The following is a 16,004-nucleotide window of genomic DNA, read 5'->3' as shown; positions in this document are numbered from 1 at the left end:
CTTGATGCGTACATGACGCTAATTATCACGTTGACGTGACGCCAACATGATATCGTTGTGATGATTAAAGCATAGCTGCATTGGTAGTCATATTAGAATGTCCAATAGGGGCGATTTAATGTTGGCGACGTCTTCTACAATAGCACAGCTCATTACTTTTTATTATCAAATATACAGGTGTAAATTGAAAAAAAAAATCACCATAGAACCACGATGTCATGTAACGCAAGGACTGTACAGTACATAATAAAATGCGTTTTTTCTGACAGTCGTTAGCATCATTACTTCTTCACCTAAAGTGAAGTGTTTTGCCTCCCTTGCACATGCTACCGCCATTTGTAAGAAATCAATGGTTATTTCCCTTTTACAGAGAAATTCGCCATTTTTACCTGTTTACAGCTAACTAATTAGCAGCTATTTCTTACATTTTTGTCTTTATGAAGCGAGTTATGTCAGATTGGTATCAAAAGAAGATCTGTGGTGTTTTATTAGATATAACTGGAGTGTTATACGACAGTGGGCCAGATGGTGGGACTGCAATTCCAGGATCTATTGATGCTGTGAAAAGGTCTTCTAAAAATTTAATTTAAGATTGATTTAAGGATTTTAAGTTCCACTTAAGGATCAGTTGACAAGACCCTTCCGTTCAGAAGACCGGTGCCTGAAAGAACTGAATATTTTCTATGTATTCTAATGCCATTAGAATACATAGAAAAATATTAGTAATGGTCCTATGCCAGGCTATGGTCTAGTCCAAAATATTAGACGTGTACATGCTCATTTTGACTTCAACATTCATTATTTTATTATTTTACATTTTATTTTCAATCTGCATTGTAACGTCTAAAAGGGCCCTAATCGGTAGAATTTTCTCACACGAAAAATATATGATATATGCAGGTTTAAACAGTCCAGCCTACCGTTATGTATCATATTCTAGTAATATATCGTTTGAATTTACCTTTAAAATCCCTCATATCCAATATATGTCAATTGTGTACAGTTTTCAATACACATTCCGCCATTTTTCAAGCATATTCAGCAGGTTATAATATATTTAGAATCGACTTAGACGAAAACAATTTTCCACGTGAACTACTTGCCAATTGATCTAGAGGGAAAATATTTCTTCTGAAATTGATTCTCAAAATATACTGTGTTTACACAACATTCGGAATAGACCGGCAATGTTGCACACCATAATACAGATACACGGCAATACATACAATGGAAAGAAACAACTCGATATTTATATATGAAAAGTAACTTTTATTTTGTAATTATTCACATGTGCAGTTGAAAAAAGGATTATTTTCGGTGTAAGTAGAGTTCTTTCACTTCGGATTGGGTTATGTTGTTCATAATTTGAAGATTAGAGGCGACATGAAGTGTGTTCGCTTCTCACTACATGTTATAAATGGCGATCTGATAAGACCTGACATAACCGATAGACGTCAAAATGTTAAAGTATGTTATGTCAGGTCTTATTGATAGGACTAGCTATGGTCCGGAAGGACCCGTACATTATTAAGTATAATAGATTATGACACTTTTAGCCTTACTCATTTGGCTTATAGGATGACTTATTTTATGATCTGATATTTTAGAGTTGTCATCCCTCTAAGCCTTGCCCATTAAACATTAATATTCATGTAGAAACTTCAAATGCGTTGAATATAAACTCATAATTTTAAATAAAAGACTTGACACTTTGAAAATATGTTGTGAACAGATGCGAGGAGATATTTACCCCCGACACTGGTTTCAGTATTTACCCTGACACTGGTTTCAGTACACAGCATACTGCTGATGACACAAAATTGCAGAAACAAAACACAAAAATGAAAATATACATTCAAAAAATGTTAGCGAGGTAATTTTATGTTTGAATGTCAACATAAATTCGTTATATGTGATGTAATCATTACAATTACATTGTACATGCACCAGAAAATGTTCCCAATCGATTTGATGCTGTGAAAAGGTCTTTTAAAAATTTTCCAAACAGAAATATGCAGAATAAGTTTGGACGTGATGGGACAGCGACAGTCAAAAGTTATCACGCTGTCCTGAAACGTCCTGTTATTTTGACTATGACACTTTTTGAAGAACCAACCTGTAAAAATGGATTGTTTTAGTTCTCAATAATAGTACTACAAGATTTTGTCCTTAACATCTTACACCTGTCAACTAATTTCTGGGTACAAACAGACTGAACACAAATTCAGTGTGAATGAGTGATGGTCTAGTGGTTAAGGTGTTGGCCACTGAACCTTGAGGCAGAGCTCCAGATAAGCTGCGTATATGCGTAATTACGCAATTAAAGTTGCAGAAAACCCAATGGAATTCATACAGTGTGCGTACTGGAACAAAGTCCTAATACCCAATTCATAAAAAATCACTTGTGTATCGCATTTTCCTAATTATAGAATGGGTACATCTGACTTTAATGCTAGACAACTGACTGGTTAAACGTTACCGCAGAACATGTTGCTGTTTATCGGAAAAATCACAGGACCATTCAGTCTGCTGAGTGGTGTTATTTGGACGCTTTGTAAACAATTTTTACACCGATAAAATGTAAACCAAAAGAGATCGCAGAAAAAACATTGTTGCACAACAAACAAACAAATTAGTTGGATATTTTGCTGTTCAACAAAGACAGTTATCTGTTTGTGACAATGTAGTGTCACCGATACTGGACGACATCTTATGGGAGAACGCATGTTGCTGTGAACACATTGTTTGGGATATTGTGGGTGAATTTATCTCCGACTGCATTAAAACTGAGGAAAAAAAAAAAAAAAAACTGGATTAGAGAAAAATACCTTTGGTACTATGAATTAAAATACATATGTTTACATTGCTTACAGGCATGTAAAAACAACTTTAAAAAAGAGAGTACTGTTTTACATATAATTAATCACATTTCATTACAATTTTAAATACATTTTTGTATTAAACATTGAAGGGTGCCATTAAAGTACTTTTATGTAGTTAGTCAAACCTGGTTAATGATATATACCATGTATAATTTAATTTAAGCCACAAGAAAAAATACTCAATTGTTTGTGTGAGATTGGTGGAATTCCCAATTGGTTTTAGCATTTTTAATACCCAATTACTTCTGAAAAGGCTGGGTAATGATATTATTTTTACCCAATTCAGATTTCCAATACCCAGTTCAGACAAAAAGTGATGGGTAAATACCCAACTGCACCAAAAGCTTATCTGGGTTTGAGCCCCACTGTGGTCATGCAGGGCCCTCGTTTGCCGATTTTTGGGGCCGAAATTCGGTCCCGTTCCCCCCTCGAAATAGTATGCATTTTTCCCCCGAAGTATAAAAAAATTCCCCCTCGAAAGAAAAAAAAATCAAGAAAAAAATCGATACCCGATAGTCTTAGGAGCGTCTCGTAACTTAATGAGCCTGATAAAATTTTACTCCTTCCTCTTATCAGTCATTTTCTACAGTGAAACTATATCCACGATAAACACGTGTATTCAAAATACACACACGCGGTCATGCCCTCCTGCCTTTGATCTTCTGCTAAATTCCCGCTCTTTATCATGTGGACATGCCACGCTGATTTTTCTTTATCAGCAAGTTACGTCACGGCGAGTGAACATAGGTAATGAGAATCAATGAAGTGTTAACATTAAATGATAAAGCGGTACCCGCATACTGTCAAAAAAGGCGCCAATTATTAAACTATCGTAATTAAGCGACCAGCTGATTACCGAGCATGTGAAAAGTGTCCTGCAAGATTTCTTCATGCAAACTTTAAATTAGCTCATTGTTTAATGATTGTACCTTAATATCAACGAGAAAATCCACAAATTTAAATGGATTTGGAAAGTAAAAATAAGTTTAGAATGTCCGTTCACGATTCTAATTACACCCGATGACATATGCAATTTTTCCAAAATTCACTAAAAAAACTTGACTTTCAATGCAATTTTTAATGAAAAGTAGCATCATTATTTGAGGAACTATCTCTGGTTTACCTTAGTGGACCAAGTTTACTGGCAAAAACAACATTTCAGACGACATTCCAAAAGTGTACCAGTATCCGGATAGTACGTTTTTGGATACATTTTTACAGTGTTTTAGCACTTTTCTGCTAACAAACAAAAATATTGAAGAAAAACCTCATCAAATTAAAATGAAATTTGATAAAAATTTATTTACAATATGAGATTATATGACCTGAAACAGAAATTATTATTATGTTATTATGCTGTAACATGTTCTTGGTTTTAGTAGCTATTAATTACTTAGTATTACTTTATAAGAAAATATAGTCAATTATATCAATGTGTTGGGGCAGGACTCTTGTATTTTGAAAAAGGACCCTTCAAAATTTGGACCCAAGGGTCCTGGGACTCTTGGGTTTCCAGGTCTAGTGGAACCCCTGGTTTTACTGATCCGTATAATACACGCGTTTTTCAGTTCCCGAGATGCGTTTATGCAAAGTTACTTCCCTTTGAAAAAAAAATGTCGCATAATGCACATCATACCGTAAAAAGATCACGGATGCAGCAGGGCCGAAATGCGCAACAAAAGATTTGCTTTTTAAGCAGCATGCTCTCAAAAAAAAAAAACTACTGTCACGGACACCGCTGTTTCATCAGTGCCAGACATGCACAATCAGGTAGATACGATGAAGGGAAGCCCTGCTCCAGCTGCTGCTGAGACAATGTCCGTGGATACTGCTAGTGCTACCGATAATGACGACATGTGAACCTCGCTTGGATATCACATAACTGATTTAATAAAAGAAAATAAAAGTTGCCTGTTTTTAATAGATTATGTTCTGTACAATACTTCAGATATATTCACATTAGTTTGATATCTGTAGTACTCAATTGACCTTAATTTAAGGGGTTATGATCAGATGTCATATCTCCAGAATGAATTCCCCCCTCCCTTGAAAACGACGCGAAATTCCCCCCTCCAAGGGCCCCGGCCTCAATCCCCCAAAATGTAGAGAGGGCCCTGTCATGACTGTCTTCTCATATGACACTACTACTGGTCTTTCCAGGAAATGGACTCAAAGAAGTGATTCAAATAAGCTTTAAGCTTTCATCACAATCAATCTAAAATAAATTAGTACAAACTACATTTAATGTTTGAACAGATTACGATACCAGGAAGCGATGTGTGAAAATACGTTTTGATTAAATAGATACAATGATCTTGGGAAGTTCGTTTGGTGTTCACGTTTCACATGCTAATAAGCTTTGCCATGAACAAGTTGCTACAAACTTCCCACAAACAAGTTGCTACGAACTTCCCGCAAACAAGTTGCTGTGAACTTTCTGTGATCAAGTTGCTGTGAACTTTTTGCGAAAAAGTTGCTGTGAACTTTCTGCGAATAAGTTGCTGTGAACTTTCTGCGATCAAGTTGCTGTGAACTTTCTGTGAACAAGTTGCCCAAATATCCCATGAACTAATTGCTGGGAACATCTCACAAACAGGTTGCTGTGGACATACCAAGAACCATGCCGCCCGCTTAGCTCAGTAGGTAAGAGCGTTGGTCTACAGATTGCGGGGTCGTGAGTTCGATCCACGGGCTGGGCGCATGTTCTCCGTGACTATTTGATAAACAACATTGTGTCTGAAATCATTAGTCCTCCACCTCTGATTCATGTGGGGAAGTTGGCAGTTACTTGTGGAGAACAGGTTTGTACTGGTACAGAATCCAGGAACACTGGTTAGGTTAACTGCCCGCCGTTACATGACTGAAATACTGTTGAAAAACGGCGTTAAACCAAAAACAGACAAACAAACAAGAACCATGACTACCAAGCAAAACACAATCAGATATTGCCCATAAAATAGCTTGTACAGAAATACACAATGTAGAATGAAACGCCTTTTCCACTGGAAGTATTTTTGATGAGATAAGCAGTGTGTAAGTTCATCAATTGCAGTATAATAAATTAAACCTTTATTAAATTTGGACTATCCCTAAAAGGAATTTTGGATCATTTCTAAATTATGTTAACTCTACATAAACTTGAGACTTTTGTGACAATATTTAGGCAGTTTGGTACACCATACATAGAAAAAATCTTGTCCACACTTTGCAGTACTTTTATGTATGCTGAATTTTAGAAAATGACAACATGTATTTTCTTTTCATTAAATGCAGTTCTCAGCTTTGAAAACAGATTTAAAACAAGTTTTGTTCTAATCAGTAAGATAATTTGCCTAGTAATTATCTGAAACTATGAATGAATTAACTTTTACCATTCATGAATTTTTAAAATAGTAATTTAAAAGGATCTATAAATGCTATCGAAAATTCATAAAATTACAGGTAAAATATCTACTTTGTTTATTTCTGAACTACAGTTATACTACTTTATACAGCTTTTTTAAGCTAGGGGTGTGACGATACCCTAGTATCACGATAAATGCATATCGGGATACAGATGCAGTGATACCGTAAATATTGGGATACAGATGCAGTGATACCGTACATATCGGGATACAGATGCAGTGATACCGTACATATCGAGATACAGATGTAGTGATACCGTACATATCACGATACAGATGCAGTGATATCGTACATATCGCGATACAGATATAACGATACGGTACATATTGCAATACAGATGCAGTGATACCGTACATATTGCGATACAGATGCAACGATACCGTACATATTGCAATACAGATGCAGTGATACCGTACATATTGCGATACAGATGCAACGATACCGTACATATTGCGATACAAATTGAGTATCATAAGGAAGCATTCATGTGACAAAATAAAAAAAATCAATGTTCCTACACTTGGAAAGCACTTGATATTCTGTTTAAAGTTAAAGAAACTGTTATAAATGGTATTTGTTTAGTTACCATCTTTAATACTGATTATATGAAAGTTGTCATTCAATGTTTCTGCTTTTCACTGTATTGTTTCTGTATAATGAAACAGGCCTTTGATACCATATGCGTATCGCCAGACTAATGTATCGTGATACAGTGAATTTCGATATATAGTTACAGCCTTATTTTTAGCTCGACTATACAAAGTGTAGGGAAAGCTCTCCTACTTGCCCTGCCGTTGTAAACCCTGTCCTCACCTTGGTTAAAGTTTTGATACACTGTCACTTCTGTTATAACATGACAGATTTACTTCAAACTTAAATAGTTTATTCCTCATCATCACCCACTATATGATACAAGGGTCATAAATCTGGCACCAATATTTTATGAATTATCCCCCCTTTTTACTTAGAATTTCATGTTAAAGTTTTGGTGTACTTTCACTCTGTCTCTGTTATTACTAAATGGATTTGATTCAAACTTAAAATAGTTGTTCCTCATCGTCACTCACATCATATGACACAAGGTCCATAACTCTGGCACCAAAATTTAATGAATTATACCTCCTTTCTACTTAGAAATTAAATTTATTTTTATGCATTTTCACTCTATCACAGTTATTACTAAATGGATTTGATTCAAACTTAAAATTGTTGTTCCACATCATCAGTCATATCATATGACACAAGGTCCACTGTACTGGCATCAATGTTTATGAGTTTTACCTCCTTTTTACTTAGAATTTCACGTTAACGTTTTGGTGTACTTTCACTCTATCTCAGTGATTACTATATTAATGGATTTGATTCAAACTTAAAATATTTGTTTCGCATCATCACCCACATCATTTGACACAAGGGTCATAACTCTGGCACCAATATTAAATGAATTACCTCCCTTTTTACTTAAAATTTCAGGTTAAGGTTTTGATGCGCTTTCACTCTAGCTCTATCATTACCAAATTGGTTTGATTCAAACTCAAGATAGTTGTTCCACATCAGCACTTGCATCATATGACACAGGGGCCATAACTCTTGCACCAATATTTCATGAATTATGCCCTCTTGTTGGTTAGAATTTCAGTTTAATTTTGATGCTTTTGTCACCATATCTCTGTTGTTACTAAATGGATTTGGTTTAAACTTACAATATTTGTTCGACATCATCACCTACACCATATGACACAAGGTCTACTGTACTGGCACCAATATGTTATGAGTTATGCCCTATATTTACTTAGAATTTCAGGTGTGATACACTTCTGGTCTATCTCGGTTGTTACTAAATAGATTTGATTCAAACTTAAAATGGTTATACCATATTATTAGTCACATGATATGACACATGATGCATTACTCTTGCAGAAAGTTTCCATGAATTATGTCCCTTTTGTACTTATATGTTTTGATACACTTTATATTTATTTCTGTTATTATCTAATACTGTTGACAACTTGACACAGACATAAGCCAATATCAACAATATCAACAATATTTAGTCCTATATCTCCATCTACATGGAGTCATTAAACACTTCAGTAACAGCTCCATCTTCCACAAATGTGCAGAATTTCACTATCCAGCATCAAAATAGTCTAGCACGCTGTCTTCTCAAGTTCTGTGACTGCTCTTGTTCATCATGTCCCTGTTGCTACCAAATGGATTTGATTCAAACTTGAAATGGTTGTTCCTCATCCACATACAAGGGTCATAAGGCTGGCACCAATATTTTTTGAATTTTGCCCCCTTTTGTTTAGAATTTTAGGTTAATGTTGTGATGCACATTTGCTCCATCGCAGTAACTACTTAATCGATTTGATTCAAACTTTAAACAGTTGTTAAATTGCATTATAAACCACTTGATATAATACATGGTGTATGACCCTTGCGAAATATTCTGTCAGTTATGTCCCTTTTATACTTACTTAATGTTTTGATACACATTCACTATATTTTTGTTATTACCTAAAATGCATTTGGCTCAAACATAAACTATTGTCCAGTATTTCTACACTTTTGAACAGTTTAGCACCTTTAAAAACTTGCCATTTACAAATAACTGTTACATATCTTCGTTTTGATGCATTTGCAGTAATGTCTAAGTGCTGAAATTTCACATAACTAGGTTTAGCATAGTTTTCAGGAATTGTTTCTTTTTATCTCTTTTAAAATGGCATTTGTTTTTACAGGGGGACAACTTTGGGAGAATATTTTAAGTATCCAGTCGTATGGAACAGTATGGCAAAATATATATTAGACAGTAAGATTGTTGGTAAAGACGTGGTTCATTTACTAGATATTTCTGTGGTTTGGTGATATACTGGTAAACCTTAATTCTAAAGTACCAAAGGCTTCAAGAAGGTTTTTATAAATAATATGCATGTTCCAAACAGATAACATTAGGTACTTTTTTTGGTGTAATTAATCTTTGTTCACATGTATGTTTATGTGAAAGTGTTCTAATCTCCTACTTTTAACTGGCAAATATTTATAACAAAGAATGCATTTTCATTGTTTATATATAGTTATTAATGTTTGAAACTGCAAAAGTGGTCACATGAAATAAGATCATTATGGTTTGTAAGAGTTATTGCTCAAATTATAGATACCACAAAAATGTCACATAAATCACATGTAGCTATTGAATAATACTGTCAGCAGAACTTCCTGGACAACTTAGAAAAACTGTTCATGGGTGTCAATAGAATAACTCTGGTGTCCATAGAAAGTACTCTGCAAATTTCTGGACATTTTTCTACAACTTTCTGCCATTTCCCACACCCTACTCCGGAAAGTCTGTTTGGATACTTGGGAGTCCAGACTTACATGGAAATTCACAGACATTCCACGGAAACCTCTGTAATTTTCTCACCCGGGATATTGTTTAGCTCATGCTGGTCTGCTGGTCGGTCTGGCAGTTGGTCTGTTGGTGTTTCCAATCAGTAACTATATAATGCTTTGGTCTACAGTAGATTGTAGTTATTAAGTAAGGTACCCTTTTTCTTTTTGTCTCATTAGGTCAAAGGGCAAGGTAATATTAGATGATCATATTGGTTTGGGGGTTAAGGTGACCTCAAAATTGAAAATTTCTGCATAATTAACTAGAGAATGATTTGATGTAGGACTTTCAGTCTTAATATGATGGTTGCTTGTGGTCAGAATATGACCTTTATTGTTTGTATGGTCAGGAGGTCAAAAATTTAAAGTGGTTTCCTATCAGTAACTGTTACAGGAGATTGCTTTAGTCTAAGACTGTCAAAACTTCATATGATGATTGTCTGTGGACATAAGATGGTTGCTTAAGTTTTAGAGATAAGAAGGTCAAAGGTCACGGTCACAGCGATCTAGAGATTTTAATGGTTTCTTATATATAATTGGAAAATGCTATGGTTTAACAGCCTTTTAAGTTCATATCATTATTATATAAGAACAGTTGAAGTTTATTATTAGCTCGCCTGTTACATAGTGACAAGGTGAGCTTTTGTGATCACCCTTCGTCCGTCGTCTGTCGTCAGTCCGTCCGTGCGTCCGTCCGTGCGTCAACAATTTCTTGTCTGCACGATAGTGGTTTCATTTATGATTTTATTTTAACCAAACTTGCACACAACTTGTATCACAATAAGATCTCGGTTCCTTTCTTGAACTGGCCAGATCCCATTATGGCCATTATCCAGAGTTATGGTCCCTGAAAAGGCCAAAATTAGCTATTTTGACCTTGTCTGCACAATAGCAGCTTTATTTATAACTTGATTTTTACCAAACTGGCACACAACTTGTATCACCATAAGATCTTGGTTCCTTTCTTTGAACTGGCCAGATTCCAATATGGGTTCCAGAGTTATGGCCCCTGAAAGGGCTAGAATGAGCTATTTTGACCTTGTCTGCACAATAGCAGCTTCATTTATGATTTTATTTTAACCAAACTTTTACAAAACTTGTATCACCATAAGAACTTGGTTCCTTTCTTGAACTGGCAAGATTCCTTTATGGGTTCCAGAGTTATGGCCCCTGAAAGGGCCAGAATTAGCTATTTTGACCTTGCCTGCACAATAGCAGCTTCATTTATGATTTGAATTTAATCAAACTTGCACAAAACTTGTGTCACCATAAGATCTCTGTTCCTTTTTTAAACCGGCCAGACCCCTTAATGGGTTTTAGAGTTATGGCCCCTGAAAGGGCCAAAATTAGCTATTTTGACCTTGTCTGCACAATAGCAGCTTCATTTATGATTTGATTTTAACCAAACTTGCACACAACTTGTATTACCACAAGATCTTCCCAGCTGTACATATTCCAGAGTAACTGTGGAAAAATTGCGGACAAATGCAAAACTTCCATGGAAAGTAGGTACTTTCCATGGAATAGTCCGGAAAAGTCACCTGTTATATAACATGTCCAGAGTGATTGCAAATATTTTCCACGGACATCTCTGGAAATTACTCTGGACATCTATCAAAATGTCCATGGAATATTCACTGACACTGCGGAAATGTAGCACTTTGAAAAAATTCTGGTCATTTAACTCTGGAAAATAACTCTGTCATTTTCTAAAGGATTTTAAACACATCAGAAAGCAATTAGCATCAGACTGGGAATACCATGTGATCAAGCTCAGCCAATTAGATCAACTGATCTGACAGAGGAATTTTCAAAATGTGTAACTGGAAGTCTGATGTTAACAAGTTGTGTAAAAATTAGTGAAACTTTATTATATGAAGTAATTCAGTTCAAAGTTAATATTGAGGATTCTAGAAATTGCTCAAGTAAGTTTGTTTACATAAATGACCAATGAAAAATACATACATTTGTAATTATGCTAATTAACACATGTATGTATATTTGTACATCAGTCATATAAAACAATGAATGCTAAAGTATAAAGAAAGGCTTCACAAAGATTTTATAAATAATATGCATATATGAAAACAGATATCTTTAGGTACTTTCTTTAAATGCTTTCATTATTATTTAAGTGTAACTAATCTTTGTTCGAAACTATGTATATGCTAAAAAAATATTCTAATCAGTCACTTTTAACTGGCAAAGATTCATTTTCCTTGTTCATATATATCATATAGTGTTTGAAACTGCAAATTTTTTAGTGATCACATGCAATAAAATCATATTGCTTGTACTGAAGTGTTATTGCTCACTATACATGTACTGCAAAAAAAGTCTATAAATCACATTTATTGCTATTGTATAATACTGTCAACAGAACTTCCTGGACGACTGCGGAACAACTCCGGAAAATTGTTCACGGACAGCAGTGGAATCACTCCGGAAAATTGTCCATGGAAAGTTCTTCGGAAATCCCTGGACATTTTTCCGCAGTATTCCGTATCAAGCTCTGGAAAGTTTGTCCGAATACTCCAGAGTCTGGACTTCCATGGAAATTTAAAGACATTCCATGGAAACTTCTGGAATTTTGACAGCGGGGTGGTTCCTTTCTTGAACTGGACAGATTCCATCATGGGTTCCAGAGTTATGGCCCCTTAAAGGTCCAAAATTGGCTATTTTGGCTTTTGCAGCCATATAGATACTTCATTTATGGTTTTATTTGATACAAACTTCCAAAATATCTTCAGCAACAATAAATCTTGGATTCCATGACAAATCAGATCCAATCGTAGGTTCCAGAGTTATTTTATATCTGATTACCTCCCCTGATTGTAATCAAAATGGATTTATATCAGTAAGTACTTATGGCTATATACCAATAAAAGAAATTGTTCTTTGTTTCATATAAAATTCAGCTACTTCAGACCAATTTTGTTACAGTTTCTAGATTTTCACTCTGTCGTAGACCTCAGATTTTCCACAAGATATCCATACATTTGCTTCAAGAAAACGAAAAAAAAAGGGGTGTTGAATAGTATGCAGTGAAATGCAAGTCAACTGAAGTCAGGTACCCTCATATTGCCGCATTTCAGAAAGCGGTCCGCAGAATAAACACCCTTCTTTCGTTTTCAAGTAAACAACTTGAAAACATGCGAGTATTAGCATGAAATGTGTCCTATTTTATGTAAAATTCGTTCCACGAGTGAAATAATACCCATTTGGCCCCCGTTTTACGCGCAAATGTGCGAAAAATGGAAAAATTAGGATCTATTTATTAGGGACTTCTTTCGACTACAGCACGGAAGCACATTTTGGACCGAATTACTGCATTATAACCTTATAGGACTACTTGAAATTTCATTATTGTCATTAGTTGGACTGAGCCAATCAGGGTAGATAACTATGGACTGATTTTATGTCAGATTACCTCCCTTTATTAGTCCCCTACTGGTTGAAAACCAGTTTTGGGGACTATAGGAATGCACTTTTCCGTCATTCTGTCATTCCGTCTTTCCGTCATTCCGTCATTCCGTCATTCTGTCATTCCGTCATTCCGTCATTCCGTCCGTCCGCAATTTCGTGTCCGGTCCATAACTCTGTCATCCATGAAGGGATTTTAATATTACTTGGCACAAATGTTCCCCATGATGAGACGACGTGTCATGCGCAAAACCCGGACCCCTAGCTCAAAGGTCAAGGTCACAATTGGAGGTCAAAGGTCAACAGGGCTTTTTTCCTGTCCGGTCCACAACTCTCCCATCCTTGAAGGGATTTTAGTATTACTTGGCACAAATGTTCCCCATGATGAGATGATGTGTCATGCGCAAATCCCGGACCCCTAGCTCAAAGGTCAAGGTCACAATTGGAGGTCAAAGGTCAACAGGGCTTTTTTCCTGTCCGGTCCATAGCTCTCCCATCCATGAAGAGATTTTAATATTACTTGGCACAAATGTTCCCCATGAGGAGACGACGTGTCATGCGCAAAACCTGGACCCCTAGCTTAAAGGTCAAGGTCACAATTGGAGGTCAAAGGTCAACAAGGCTTTTTTCCTGTCCGGTCCATAACTCTCCCATCTATGAAGGGATTTTAATATTACTTGGCACAAATGTACCTCATAATAAGACGATGTGTCATGCACAACTTTCAGTCCCCTAGCTCAAAGGTCAAGGTCACACTTAGCAGTCAAATGTTAACATAGCATGAACAGGGTCTGTTTCGTGTCCGGTCCATAACTCTGACATTCATTAAGGGATTTTAATATCACTTAGCACAAGTGTTCCCCATGATGAGACGACGTGTCATGCGCAAATCCCGGACCCCTAGCTCAAAGGTCAAGGTCACAATTAGGGGTCAAAGGTCAACAGAGTTTTTTTCCTGTCCTGTCCATAACTCTGCCATCCATGAAGGGATTTTAATATTACTTGGCACAAATGTTTCCCATGATGAGACGACACCCAGTACCCTAGCTTAAAGGTCAAGGTCACACTTTGAGATCAAAGGTCAAGAGGATTTTTTTCCTGTCCGGTCTATAACTTTGTCATGCAAAGCAGGATTTAGATATCAGTTAGCACAAATATTCCCCTGGATGAGACAACATGTCATGCGCAAGAACCAGGTCCCTAGGTCTAAGGTCAAGGTCATATTTAGAGGTCAAAGGTCAAATTCAAGAATGACTTTGTATGGAACATTTCTTCTTCATGCATGGAGGGATTTTGATGTAACTTGGACCAAATGTTCACCACCATGAGGCACCCTTGTTTTTAGAATTACGTCCCTTTGTTGTTACTATAAATAGATTTTTATGTAACTTTTTTATTACTGGCGGTAGAGAAAATCGAGACCACTTTTCTGTGGTACAGCATGCATGTTACATCCAAATTTTAGGTGTATTTTGACCTATCTCTACCTGGTAAAGAGTTTCTTGTGGACTTATATTATTTTTTTTTTTTTTTTTTTTTTTTTAAAGATTAATTTCCCTTTGTTGTTACTATAAATAACTTACATGATAACATTTTTATAATCAGCCAAAAAAATTCAATATGAAAACAACTGTGGGTTTTTATATATGCACATTTTAATCCAAGTGTGTTGTTATAACATATTTTATATGTAGTACAATATTGTTTATACATCATTGACAGATATCAGTTCATTATGTTATACTGCAGTAGAGAAAATTAGGTGCCTTCCAGTAGGGGACTTTGTATTGCATGGCAATACTTCATTCACTTGTTTCAAATTAAAATGGGTATATCTCCGTAACTAATGAAGATACTGATCTGAAATTTCATTTATGTCAACAGATTTATTTGGCAGATCCTTCTTTTGTTCACTTACAATAATTTTTTTTTAATTACTTCCCTTTTACGTTACTATAAATAGCTTATTTTTAGTAACTTTTTTATTATTGGCGTAGGGAAAAACCGAGACCACTTTTCTGTGGTACAACATGGATGGTACCTCCAATTTTTAGGTGTATTTTGACATATCTGTACCTTGTAAGAATTTTGTTTTTCTTTTTGGTTAAATTTCTTCCCTTTGTTGTTCCTGTCCATTGGACTTAGATATTTTTTCTGAGGACCTTCTTGTCCTCAAGTGCAATGATAACAGATGAGCGATATAGGGCCATCATGGCCCTCTTGTTTTGGTAGTTAGTTGGTCAAAGCCACAGTGAGCATGAGACAAAAAGTGGTCTATAGCTAGAGAAAGCTTTGGCCTTTGACCAGCAAACTTCATAACATAATTATGTCTCCCCCAGGAGACATATTGTTTTTGCCCTGTCCGTCCATCCGTCCGTCCGTACGTCACACTTCATTTCCGAGCAATAACTGGAGAACCATTTGACCTAGAACCTTCAAACTTCATAGGGTTTTAGGGCTGCTGGAGTAGACGACCCCTATTGTTTTTGGGGTCACTCCGTCAAAGGTCAAGGTCACAGGGGCCTGAACATTGAAAACCATTTCCGGTCAGTAACTTGAGAACCACTTGACCCAGAATGTTGAAACTCAATAGGATGATTGGTCATGCAGAGTATATGACCCCTAACGATTTTGGGGTCACTCTGTGAAAGGTCAAGGTCACAGGGGCCTGAACATTGAAAACCATTTCCGGTCAGTAACTTGAGAACCACTTGACCCAGAATGATGAAACTTCATAGGATGATTGGTCATGCAGAGTAGATGACCCCTAAGGATTTTAGGGTCACTCTGTTAAAGGTCAAGGCCACAGGGGCCTGAACATGGAAAACCATTGCCAATCAATAACTTGAGAACCTCTCGACCCAGAATGTTGAAACTTCATAGGATGATTGTTCATGCAGA

General features: G+C 36.0%; 1 protein-coding gene across 2 annotated transcripts in view; it reads left to right on the top strand.

Annotated features, from left to right (window-relative positions):
• The first annotated feature begins 346 nt into the window (after window positions 1-346).
• Window positions 347-16,004, top strand: part of LOC123546972 (phospholysine phosphohistidine inorganic pyrophosphate phosphatase-like) — a 46,299-nt gene continuing 30,641 nt past the window's right edge. Inside the window, exons 1-2 of one of the 2 annotated variants that reach the window (XM_053551297.1) lie at window positions 347-568; window positions 9,032-9,102. In XM_053551297.1, the coding sequence (XP_053407272.1) occupies window positions 9,071-9,102 (32 nt within the window). In that variant the 5' untranslated portion in view covers window positions 347-568; window positions 9,032-9,070. The remainder of the gene's footprint in view (window positions 569-9,031; window positions 9,103-16,004) is intronic. The other variant, XM_045333671.2, reaches the window with a different exon arrangement.

The sequence above is a fragment of the Mercenaria mercenaria genome, chromosome 9 (assembly GCF_021730395.1).
Source record: "Mercenaria mercenaria strain notata chromosome 9, MADL_Memer_1, whole genome shotgun sequence".
Taxonomy (NCBI): domain Eukaryota; kingdom Metazoa; phylum Mollusca; class Bivalvia; order Venerida; family Veneridae; genus Mercenaria; species Mercenaria mercenaria.
The sequence above is the reverse complement of the archived record's forward strand: the minus strand, read 5'-3'. Positions and strand labels throughout refer to the sequence as shown.